Here is a 13,359-nt window from a genome sequence, read left to right as displayed (position 1 = left end):
TAGATGACTTTGGGCGTTTGGGGCTTAAAATGTATAATTTTGGATAATTTCAAGCAATTATTACCATATTACCATTATTAACTAAACAAAATTCAGAAAATCTTGAACAGATAATAGCATTCAGAACTTTATTTAAGTATGTAAATGTTATTGGCAAAATGTACAAGGGATGAAAGTCTCAGTGTTCATAGTGCAGTATAATGGTCCTTGTCAGTGTTTTACTATTATATAAGATGTTTCAATGACTGCATCCATGTGCATTTGCTTTACATTTTAAAAGTTCAGCTCATTTCAACATTATTTACTGTTGGAAGTTACAGAAATGGATCATACTCTGTAAGATCATCATATGTGAGCATCTCTAAACAGTGAGATTTCATATGAAGAAGGAGAGTATTATCAACTCGTAAAAAAAACATTTAATCCTTCCGTTTCCTTCAAGTAGTAGTAGTACAAGTACCTCAAATTTGTGAGAACTCAATTGCATCACTCACAAAACCCAGGACTTTCCAGTGTTTGATGAGTTCAGCTATCGGCCATGGCATTTGGTGTAAAATTAGAAGTATTAAAATAATGTTGATGTAAAAAGCTGACGATGTGTGATATCCTGTTTTTGAGGGATCATGTCCATGGGGAAATGTGACCCCAGTTTGACCTCTGTGTTCCTCTGTCTGAGAGTATGTTTAAGTTTTCCTGCATGTTTTTCTATATATATTATTTACGTGCATTTTGCTGATGGTTACTGTTCTTTCTGTGTGCATTTTGTAGCTGCGTGAGGACTTTGATGTGGGGGTGGACGTCCAACTCGATGAGGAGCACAGCGTCCATGATGTGGCAGCACTGCTCAAAGAGTTTCTGAGGGACATGCCTGATCCTCTGCTTCCCAGAGAGCTCTACCCTGCCTTTCTGCACTCGAACTGTAAGCAGCACACCATCCTATTTATCATTTATACAAAGATTTTCTTCTTTTTCCTTTCCTTTTTTATCCTTCTACAAACTACAAAGATAAATGTTATCATATAACATGAAGGATATAGTGATCAATATGTCCAGCGCCAGTCTCCTGTAACAAAACTGGAAAGATTCATTCAACAATTTTTCCCCAAGCATGGTACAGTTTACCAGTTCTATATCGGAGTGGTCTGTTTTGCTGTTTTGTCTGTTCCTCCACATTGTCCGGGATGTTGTTTGGCATTATCCAGTCTACTCAACTCACTTCAGAAAGCAAAATCTTATCAAGTGTATTTTTCTCTTTTCTAGTCAAAATGTCTCATCACACTTAAAATAAGACATAATCGCCTTAAGAGTAACTAGTAAGTGAGATATAAGAACTTATTTTTAGACAACAGATCTTGAAAATCTTATTTCAAGAAATCTTAACAAGATAATTTTCACTTGCTCCATTGGCAGATTTTTTTGCGTAATTTTATATATATGTGTGTGTGTGTGTATATATATATATATATATATATAATGTGTGTGTGTGTGTGTATATATATATATATATATATATATATATATATATATATATATATATATATATATATATATATATATATATACAGGGATGTGTGTACAGGGTGGGGAAGCAAAATTTACAATGAACATTTAGTTGTTTTTTCTCAGCAGGCACTACGTCAATTGTTTTGAAACCAAACATATATTGATGTCATAATCATACCTAACACTATTATCCATACCTTTTCAGAAACTTTTGCCCATATGAGTAATCAGGAAAGCAAACGTCAAAGAGTGTGTGATTTGCTGAATGCACTCGTCACACTGAAGGAGATTTCAAAAATAGTTGGAGTGTCCATAAAGACTGTTTATAATGTAAAGAAGAGAATGACTATGAACAAAACTATTAGGAGAAAGTCTGGAAGATACTATCAAAGAAGAATGGGAGAAGTTGTCACCCGAATATTTGAGGAACACTTGCGCAAGTTTCAGGAAGCGTGTGATGGCAGTTATTGAGAAAGGAGGACACAGAATAAAAACATTTTCTATTATGTAAATTTTCTTGTGGCAAATAAATTCTCACGATTTTCACTAAAGTAATTGGTTATACAGTCTTTCAATCCCTGCCTCAAAATATTGTAAATTTTGCTTCCCCACCCTGTGTGTATATATACATATATATATATATATATATATATATATATATATATATATATATATATATATATATATATACGACACGGTGGTGCAGTGGTTAGCACTCATGCCTCACAGCAAGAAGGTCCTGGGTTCGATTCCAACACCAGTCGATGGGGGGTGGGACCTTTCTGTGTGGAGTTTGCATGTTCTCCCCGTGTCTGCGTGGGTTCTCTCCGGGTACTCCGGCTTCCTCCCACAATCCAAAAAACATGCACTAATAGGTTAATTGGTTAATCTAAAATTGCCCATAGGTGTGAATGTGAGAGTGATTGTTTGTCTCTATATGTCAGCCCTGCGATGAACTGGCGACTTGTCCAGGGTGTACCCCGCCTTCGCCCCTATGTAGCTGGGATAGGCTCCAAGCGACCCCCGTGACCCTAGTGAGGATAAAGCGGGTTCAGAAAATGAATGAATGAATATATATATATATATATATATATATATATATATATATATAAATAATTTTATTTTATTTATTTATTTATTTTTTCTTAATTCTAGCAAAAAAATCTGCCAATGGAACAAGAGAAAATTATCTTGGTTGTTTCCTCCACTGACAGGTACTACTAACGAAACTGTAAAATGACTTTGCTACTTAATGCCTGATAAAGTTTTCCATTTTACTGAATCAATAAGATTGTTTAGCATTAGCTCACCATTGACCACTCAGGCTCCATATATGGTCACTTCTGGCAATGTGGTTTTATGTTAGTGATCATTTCAGTATCATGTTTATGTCGAAATCAACATAAATCACTTGTACCACACGTCTGAACCAGTTGTATAGAAAAAAATTTGAGAGGAAGAGAGAAAATGACTGATAATCTGTATGTGTACGTGTAGTTCTTGTCAAATATCACTGGTCAATGATGATTGTGCTCCTGGGAGAAAAATCTGGTGGCAAAATTTCTCCAGCATATCAGCATATGACGCCATTTATAATTAAATTCAGATGGTTTAAAATAGATTTGAAAATTTGGTGTACGTAAGTGACAAACAGATATTTCTGAAATGGAAATTAGGTACTAAGTGGCTTTAACCCAAACATGATGGTGATTACTGTTAGTTCCTACTGCGGGAAAGTGTCATAAACCTCAAGTACAAGAGACAGTGTACTTTTGGACAAACTATGCTTTCTGTCACTGGGACTAATAAATATTGGAACAGTTTACCACTCAACATAAAAGACTCACAATCATATGCCTACTTCAAATCACAACTTAAACATTGGATGAAGGAAAACCAGGCCTGTGACCATCGGTAGATTGTCCTCACTGTGTTATTCTGTGTGTTTTTATGATGTATTGTCTTTTGTCAATTGTCTTTCTTGTCACCTGCCTAGGGACTGCTAATGAAAATTAGCACTGTTGCTACAATCTGTCATATTTACAGCTGCAATTGTTGTAGATGTTCATTAATATGCACTGTCCCTAATAAATAAATAAATAAATAAATAAACATTGTGAACAGTTCTGAGCTGAGCTGATTGGATCTGCTGCTGAGGTTCAGTCTCCACTGTTCCTGATGTTCATGTCTATAAGTACATGTGACCAGACCCCTCCTGTACAGCCCCTGTCTAACTCTGTGTGTGTTGTGTAGTACTGAGAGGAGCCGACCAGCTTCAGTACTTGCAGCACCTCCTCTACCTGCTCCCTCCCTGTAACTGTGACACCTTGCTGCGCCTCCTCACCTTGTTACACACCGTCCAGAGCTTCGCCCAAGACAGCATAGGAACCAACGACGAGGAGGTACCACATATAGCCACTAAATGTGGTGGCATACATTTTTTTATGTTAGATATGTTAAAGTTAGATGTAGAAGCTTCAGTGGTTCCCAAGATGTTAAATTGACTTTGATACTAAAGATAGTGTGATATTACTAAGTTACTTTATTATTTTGTTTTCTTTTGAAGCAGTTTACCATAGATTTTCTATGAAATGTGAGACATTTCGACACTTATGCCTTTGCTCTTTAGATTGTTATATTTGTATATTATATTTATCTGAATGGGAGGAATATTTTTTTGCTTTCCTTTTCTGTTAACTCCGCAGCATGTAACATTTCTAGGCCTGTGTTATGTTGATTTTATTAATTATTATTCATTGTTATTATTAATTTGAGTTTACATTTTTATCAAATCTTCAAATTTGGACACATCCATGCTTTTCTTCAATGAAGTGACCTGTCATTGATCGTAACCGATATAGATACAGATAAACTTTATTTAGCCCAATGGGGGAAATTCCATTGTATTTACAGAACTGTGCAAAATTCTTAGGCCACCTTTAGCTTTGCTGTCTTTGCATGGTTAAAATGACCGTGCATATTTATTTCTCATTTTCTTTTCTTCACATACAAGAAAATACAGAAAATTTGTCCACAGCCTTAAAAAGACACACAAAAGACTGAATGAAATGGGTTTTAAAGGTTAAAGTCACTATTTAGTGTGATCCTTGACCCCATGACAAGAAGCAGCACAAACAGTTAGAAACATCTGACATATGTTCAATGAAACCTGGTATAAAACATCAGAAAATTAATGCAATATATCTCATATTGTCGGAAAAAAAAAAAGTCAGACAGAAGTGAAAAGAGAGCTCACACAACCAATTTGGTTTATAGAAGCTGTTTTTTTGCCTGAAACATTTGGTGTTACTGTTGTATATACTTCACATATATCCAGATTGGATCTAATATAGAGACTGAGAAATACATTTGTCTGTGCATTAGAACTTTAACTCAGACTCAGACAGCTTTATTGTCATTCGATCACAGACATGATCCGAATGAAAAACAGTTTCCAAGGTCTTGGTGTGCAGCATGAATGAACGGGTAAAAAAAAAATAGGCAACTATTGGTAAAAAAAAGATAAAAAAACAATAGAATAGAAAAACTACCAAAATAAATATAAATATAAACAAATAAAAAAAAAAAACTCTGAAATTAAATCAACAAACCTAATGTTGGAGGAGAACTTTTGCACAGTACTGTATCATACAATATAATACTATTAAATACTAGCATTAAAGTAATTACAAACATATTGTGAGTCACATCAGATAGATTTTCGTCAGTGCTAATGCTGAAAACCTCCATGATCCCACACTACTTCATGAAGTCATCTACTTCTGCATCTTCTATTGCTGTTTTGATCCAAGTCATTTGGATTTGGATTATGCATTTAAACCTCTTACAGCCCCTTATTTCCATGATTTTCCATAGTTAAACCTAATTTTCTAATCTCTGCTTCTGCTCTCCCACATTTTTCTGTTTTTCTTCTCACCTCTCCATGCAGATCACAGGTAACAAGATGACGGCTGCTAACCTGGCAGTGATCTTCGGGCCCAACCTGCTGCAGAGGGAAAAAGGAGGAGACGCAACGCCTCATGGCATGGGCATCGAGGACAGTACGGCCATTATCAGCGTCACTCTGGTTCTCATACAAAACTACAAGAGACTCTTCACGGTACGACAAGGGTTACTCATTATTTAAGTCACATTGTGCTTGGATTTAATATTTAAGGAATTTGCGTTATCTATTAAGTTATCTATTTCCTCACTCATCTCTGTTACATCTGGTTGTGCAGGTCCTACTGAAACTGTTGCTTCCAAAGTAAAGAATGTGTTTGTTTTAACATCTTAAATACAGGTTTATGTTTCTATATCTTTTCAAAGTGTTGAAATATAGATTTACAGCCTCTGGGGGAAAAAAATAAAGACACCGCTCCAAATGTCCAGACGTGAACTCCTCTGAAAACCATTGGAATGTGATCAAGATGAAGACAGATGGTCACAAGCCATCAAATAAAGCCGAGCTGCTGTAGTTTTGCTCCAGGAGCGACTTAAAGCAGCCAAAGGCATGACAATATTCCCCAAATATAAATTTCTGATTTCTTCCCAAGTTCAGACGTGCATATTGAGTTTGTTTAAAAATGAATATGAGCTTGCTCTTAATATTAGAAGTCTAAAATTAATGCTTTTTTTTATTCATTTATTTTGTTTTCCACTACATTTTATTGAAACTAGTTATTTCAGGAGAGTACATATAGTCAGATTAAGAATGCATCTTTGTCACATTGCTGTCTCACTATGAATACAAATACAAAGCAGACAGACAACAAAAAAAAACATAAAACCAACAGGACAAACAAATAAATACATAAGTAAATAAAGTTGGGAATTTCATTATAACAGGAAGCACCTCATTACTGATTAGGCTTAGTTACTGGTGGCCACTCATTGCTAAAATAAGTACAAAGGGATTCCACTGCTTTACAAACTCATCTAATGTTCCTTATAATGCATTGGACAAACTCTCACGAAGAAAAATGTCATGTTGGAAATAATGCATGTTATTTCGACCAGTTGTTATTTTCTGCCGATATGTGCTCGATTTAATAATAAGAATGATTTACCTCCACCAAGGAATTTGTGATATTAATCCTGTTTGACAGTATGATTACACACACCTGCACCACCTGTTTTTTTCCACTTTTCCTCATAATAGAGAGCCCCAGGTTAATGTTAAACATGGTATTGCAATCCTAATAGTAACTGTTAAGTAAAATGAGTTACTGAACTAACCACTGATTGGCTCTGACTGACAAAGCAGACCTTCATGCAGGAGAAAAACTGGTCGGTATTTGTGGTTTAAAAATATTGTGGTATAAGAAGAAGAGTAAACTATCATCCTCAGCAGATGCCCAGGATTTAAAGTGTTATCTGGGGAAATGTTATCAGAAGGTACTTGAATATATGCAGATATTAACAGATATTAACAGATATTAACTTATAAATAGGGAAATCAATGGTCTCTTTGGTTTTTCCAGAGCTGTATTTTTAGGCTAAAACACTGTTCAAAGCTACAGTAACAGAGGTTTTTCTAGGAAAATTGTAGAAACTGTGTTCAATCTGCTTTACACTAGAGCTGAGCAATTCTGGACAAACAACTGTATGTCTTTTTTCATCGGGGTTTGTCTGTCTGTCTGTCTGTTTGTCTGTTAGCAAGATAACTCAAAAAGTTATGGATGGATTTGGATAAAATTTTCCAGAAATGTTGATACTGGCACGAGGAACAATGATAAAAATTTGGTGGCGATTGGGGGGTGGGGGGGATTTTGATGAAATTTTCAGGAAATGTTGATACTGGCACAAGGAACAACTGATTAAATTTTGGTGGTGATTGGGGGGGGGGTTATTTATATATGATTTTTGTCAATATTTCAGCTGATTTACATAAGTCTCTTTTTTCAGGTATCTGCAGAGCTGCAGCAGGAGGTTCTGATGAGTCTGATCCAGACTGACCCCGACATTATCGACTATTTGCTTCGCAGGAAACTCAGGTAACCATGACAGCCAGGTTATCAGTGAAGTCTCTGAAGCATCGGATATGATTTATCTGATTTGTGTTTCTTGCATCTGCTCCAGTGGCAGTCACCTGACGTTGGACAGCAGCAGTGAGTCAGGGGGTCGTCGGGACACAGGAGTGTCTCTGGACTCCGTTGGGGCCTCCAGTGGGAGTTTATCACCTCTGGAGCCCCCGTCACCGCTTTTCCCTCCGGACGGGAACGGCAGTGAGGGCAGCCTGACCAGTGAGGTCTTCCTCAACGTGCTCAAACTGAACCAGAACAGGAAGCGACAGGAAAGCAGATACGGTACCAGTACTCATTGACTGGTGTTTAATCCTGAGTTCAGGGCAGCAGCACTGACACATGATGCCCTGAAAGGCTGCAGTGAGCTGCAAAAACTCATGGTGTTTTTCTAGATTTATGTCACAACCTGAGATACACTTATGACTTTATGATTTATAGAAAAATAGTGAGGATCAGAAAATACTTTTAGATGTAGTAAATAACAGACAAAATTGATAAATTAAATTCATTCTTCACTAGACTTTTATTTCTATAAAAGAAGAAAGGTCCTGATTTAGGGAAAGTACAACTATCTCTAAATGAGTATTTTATCTAATTTGTCGAATGTATGTCTAACAGACAATACTGTTTGTCTGAATTCTTTAATGCAGATGATTGCATCTGCTGGTATGATAAATGTGGCCACAGCACCATCTAGTGGTGATAAATTATGATTGGTACAACTTCAACCTCCTGAGACCTAGCAATGCAGAGGACAAAATCCTCTGTAGGGGACACACAGCTTTACTATGACATCATACTGTTTCCAATCAAGACAGTCACTTTATGTAAAAACCCAAAACTTTTACTTTCCTGGATCTTAGGAGGTTAAAGTAAGTGATTTTTGTTCAGTTTAATTTTATACTGTTTATACCTTTTTATTTTAGTTTATCTCATGTAGCTTATGTGACATGAAAAATGATCATAGTAAAGTATGTGGCATGAACATATTCCTTGTACATCTGACAGCTTTGAGAATATACATAACTTTTCTTTTTTTTTTTTTTTTTTTTTGCTTTTTTTTTAAAGATTTCATTCATAATCCCCCAACTGCTCTCTGTCCTTCAGGTGAAGCCTCTCCCGGTAAATCCATCCGTCACATGAGACAGTTCCACTCCCACCACAACCTGCTCAGTCTGGCCCAGCCTTCCTCCTCTTCCTCCTCCTCCTCCAGGCTCCTGGGTCACGACCCCGACGCCCCGGACCGCAGAGGCCCGCTGGGTTCTGCTCTGAGCTTCACGATGGGCAGCAGCTCTGGAGGAAGAGGCAGCTGCTCCAGTCTGAGCGGCTCCAACGACAGCAACATCTGGGTGAGACAAACACCGCAGGACGATGCCAAACCATCTCCTGCCACCAACTTCTGGGACTTCTTCACCGGCAAAGGGTCGGGTTCGGAGACAATAGTATGATGATGGTGGATGAGTACGGAGGGAGGACATGTCTTCTTTTCAGAGGCTGCAAATCAGTAACACTTTAAAGAAATGATCAGGTAACTTTGATGACTTATTACAGTTTTCTGTAACAATGTCATTTGACATTTAGGACTTATGAAACAACAAAAACAAGCAACAAAAACAGTTTATCTAGATCTTCTGGATCTTGAAGTCTGACTAAGGATGGGATTTTATTTTTGTGATAAATATTTCTTTTAGACATGAAAAAAGATTTTATAATGAGATTTTTTTTATTTTAATCAACAACTCTACCCAGTTGTTATTTACTGTCATGGACACTTTTATATTTAGGTTTCATATGAAGCAAATATTTAATGAGCTTATTAATAAATAAAATGAAAGTCCCAGCATTCACCAGCAAACTATCAGGAAATGATAGATAGATAGATAGATAGATAGATAGATAGATAGATAGATAGATAGATAGATAGATAGATAGATAGATAGATAGATAGATAGATAGATAGATAGATAGATAGATAGATTTTCCTCAAATTGTACTTCTATAGAGACATGTACTATATTGAAAATGATCCAGTACATATCTGTTTTATTTTATATGTTTCTGGGCTTTTAAATATGACGCTGGTGCAGCACTTAACATTTTGATCATCAAAAGGCATTAATATTGAATTTTGAATTTTCCTTGTTTATCGCTGAACAGGAAGCTTAAATTTTCTGTGTTTTTTGGCGCCTCTGAAATGCAGCACGTGTATGCAAGTAGTTCAGAAAGCTGACCAGTGGAAGAGGAAAACATTCCAAAATGACACTTTTCACAGGTTGAAAGATGAAGTCAAAATACACATCACTGAAGGAGACAAAATCGACTAAATGTATCTGAGATTTATAGAAGGAGATGCAGTTATAATAATGATGTACATAAAGTGTAAATGATGTATTTATACTTCTCTTTACTACCTAGAACATGCATGAGCTTAACTAACACATCATTTTGTTTGTGTTCTTTTTTGTGACATACATTGAAGAATAAAAAACCTACCTTTCAGCAAGACATCAGAGACAAGGACACCTGATAACATCGACACAAAGGAAGCGTCAGAGCCACAGATGTGCTTCCTGTGCATTTTTTGTAGCATTGATTCGCAGGATAAAAGTTAAACTTACAGTACTTTGTTATAACTCTTTGAAAAACATACTCATTTACTTTGTTGCTGGGTATTAGATGAGCTGCATATACTGTGAATTTTTACACTTGTGAAATAAATAAATAGCTTTAACGTCGCTTTTTCAGGATACTTCTCTTACATTACAACAATCTATATGTATATATACACAGGTGTGTGCATCGTGCATATATTCATGGATGAAGGAATTATTATTAGTCTGTAAAGGTGGTCCATCACACTACTGGTAATAATCTGGTTATAGTATGTCATGAAAAACTGGTCATTGTATTATATGAGATGCAAAAAGTGGATGTGATATGAAAATTGGTGACAATATAGTATGATGTCAGCTGGTCGTAGGATGTAAAGAATAGTATGTAGTGATAAAGTATTAATGAGTTTTTCAAGTAGTTTGTGGGACTTTTACAGGTATAGGCTGAGAGTGACATCTAGTGATGGAGGCCTATGTTGGATTTGTTTGTCTTTGAGAAGTGTTGTAGACCATCTGCAATATTAATACTTCAGGTTGCTTCTATGGCTGTTCAAGCTGTTGCCAACAGCCTCTAGAGGTGAACTGAAAAGGCCATACTGAAGTACTATACTGAAGCACTAGGCAACTGGTTTTGGTTTGTTGTAGGCATTAAATATTAAATCCTCGAGCATTTCAGGTTGTTGTTAAGGCTTTTTTAGTGTTTTTGTTAGAGTAGTAAGTTGTAATTTTGGACATTTAGGCATTATAGCTACTCCCTGAGGTATTTTAGACTGTTGTCTAATGCTGTTTTTAGGTGGTCGCCTCCAGTGGTGAAGCTGTAAGGCTATATTATATTATAGCATATAATAATTTACGAGAATAAATGGTCATTTGAGACAGTTTTCCATCATTTCAGAAGTAGATTGTCGCTAAGGCATTAACAAGTAATCACAAAGATGCTTCTGGTTCTTTGCTTCCAGTGGTTTAGTTGGAAGTCACTATTTAGCATGAAAATGGGTCGCGGTAAAACATTATATGTAAAGTGTAAAGTGTACAGTTTGTATTGTTTTTATATATTTTTGACAGACAACATAGGCAACATTCATATATCAAACAAACAACTCATTGATCCAATAGTACAAGTATTGATCTGTGATTTTGTGGGTATGTACAGTATATTATCATATATAACAGATTTTAAGCAGATAGAAGTCCATCAGCTGTAAACTATTCTGCGTTCACAGAATATATGACGGTATACGACATAGTGGTCATACTGTATATAGCATCATAAAAACCGTACATTCCAGTAAAACCATAATAAACATACAGTAAGACAATAAATAAACAGAATTTGGTCTCAGTTTTTCAGTCTTTTAACCTGCAAATAAATGTGCCATAGTTTTTACACTAAGTGAGTGTGGAAAAAATGCACAAGGCAACTTGAGGCTCTGACATAGACCTGTAAATGTATCCTGGTGGGTCTGGATTCAAAACTGGGTCTTTTAAAAGCTCTAAAATGGCTTTTAAATACAATCTGATACTGGACTTTAACACCATAAGGCAAATATGTGCAGCTGTAGAGCAAATATGTGCCTGAGTGTTAAATGTGGATATACAAAATACACCAATGAAAACAGACTGAAATTAAGAGCTCAAACATCACAGCTGAAAAGTCATTTAGAACCAAAACACAGTGTTTCACTTAATGTACATCAAAGTCTGTTTTGTGCAGATTCAACTGTGCATTCATGATGTTCGCTCATGTTATTATTAGTTGTGTGTATATTTTGCTGATTTCTGGAAGAGTGGGTCACGACTTGATGACAATGGGGAAAAAGGTCAGATCAGATGAGATGCGTTACCAGGATGTAATTTAGGAATTTTGCCTTTGAGGTGTTGCATAACTTTGACCAGAAGGTGGCGACATATGCCACATCATCTCACTCTGCTAAACTCTCTTATTATCAAATGTGCATGAAGATATTAGGTTTGCAAATATTGCCAAACAGCTAGCCTGTCAAGGTGCTTGTTCCAGTCTTTGTCTAGAAATCTATGTTTTTATTGCTGTACAGAGATTTTCCTACGCTTATTTCCATAAATACAGAAGTTGTACAGAGTCTGTCCTTTGCCTCAGCAGGTGAATGTTTCCTCATATCTTCCCTTGTAGAGAAAACTAGCTATATTTTGTCTTTTTGTCAGTGCATATTTTTTCTATATTGTTCTAAACCAGGAGTAAAATCCATCAAGGACATGTGGAGAATGTACAATCTACCTGCAGAAAATTAAATGTCAAACTGCCCATGTGTCTTTGTGTCTTGTTGAATCATCTAGTAGATAAACACTCTGAGTCACCACACAGTTGTTGAGCTTCAGTAATTTAACAAAAGACTTTGTTCCAGGGACTTTTGGTCATACTTTTGGCAGCACACCAAGCACTGGAGAGGTAATAACATGAGTCAGAAGATGGAAAAAAAAAAGAAAAAACTCCAGGAGAAGATGATCTCACAGTAAATACACAAAGTGTTCTCCTACTTTTAACTTTAACTGCTTCCATTCGGAGCTTTTTAGGGACTTTCACTGGTGTCGCTCTGCTTCATTCAAGTCTATACTATAAAAACAAAGTGCATCATCAGTGTTCAACACCCAGTAAAATTGCAGAAAATCCTCCCTTAAAGTTTAATGTAATGGTTTTCACTTCCTGTCAGCATGAAACTGCAGCAGTGACTCAAGAATCCTCCACATTTAAGTTAATCTCCAACAGAGAGATTTTACATTATTGCTCTTTCTTTTTTTTTTTTTTTAATCATGCTTACTTTCTCTTCTCTGGTTGTTATGTTACCCTTCTACCTGGGACAGGCAAGAAATGTGTTCAGATCCAGAAGCTACTCCAAGATTATTTTCACAGATATTCACCAGACCTTATGAACTTGTGGAAATTGTGCTTTTTTTCTAGAAATAATTAGAAACTGCAATTTTCAGAAAACAGTAGAACAGTAGATTTTTATTTTCTTAAACTGTACTGAAATCAGTGTCATGTGGGCAAATGTCACCTACAGAAGCGAAACTATCAAAATGTTATTTCTGCCGAATCCACACTTAGAAGAGTCATCTGACAAAAGCACTGGTAATAGTTCTGAAACAGCGCAATATGTCTGGTAAATACAGAATCTAGATCTTTACTAAAGAGAATCTGAAATACACCTGTGCCAACAGTTTTTCAATGTTTGAGGTGGTTT

General features: G+C 36.1%; 1 protein-coding gene across 2 annotated transcripts in view; it reads left to right on the top strand.

Moving 5' to 3' along the window:
- Positions 1-12,425, top strand: part of arhgap36 (Rho GTPase activating protein 36) — a 108,716-nt gene extending 96,291 nt beyond the window's left edge. For both annotated transcript variants that reach the window (XM_030162510.1, XM_030162511.1), the window contains exons 7-12: positions 769-919; positions 3,757-3,905; positions 5,453-5,623; positions 7,411-7,499; positions 7,585-7,811; positions 8,637-12,425. In XM_030162510.1, coding sequence (XP_030018370.1) covers positions 769-919; positions 3,757-3,905; positions 5,453-5,623; positions 7,411-7,499; positions 7,585-7,811; positions 8,637-8,977 — 1,128 coding nt within the window. In that variant the 3' untranslated portion in view covers positions 8,978-12,425. The remainder of the gene's footprint in view (positions 1-768; positions 920-3,756; positions 3,906-5,452; positions 5,624-7,410; positions 7,500-7,584; positions 7,812-8,636) is intronic.
- The last annotated feature ends 934 nt before the right edge of the window (positions 12,426-13,359 follow it).

Source organism: Sphaeramia orbicularis, chromosome 18, assembly GCF_902148855.1.
Source record: "Sphaeramia orbicularis chromosome 18, fSphaOr1.1, whole genome shotgun sequence".
In the NCBI taxonomy this organism is placed as follows: Eukaryota; Metazoa; Chordata; class Actinopteri; order Kurtiformes; family Apogonidae; genus Sphaeramia; species Sphaeramia orbicularis.
This window is presented reverse-complemented; position numbering and strand designations above follow the sequence as displayed.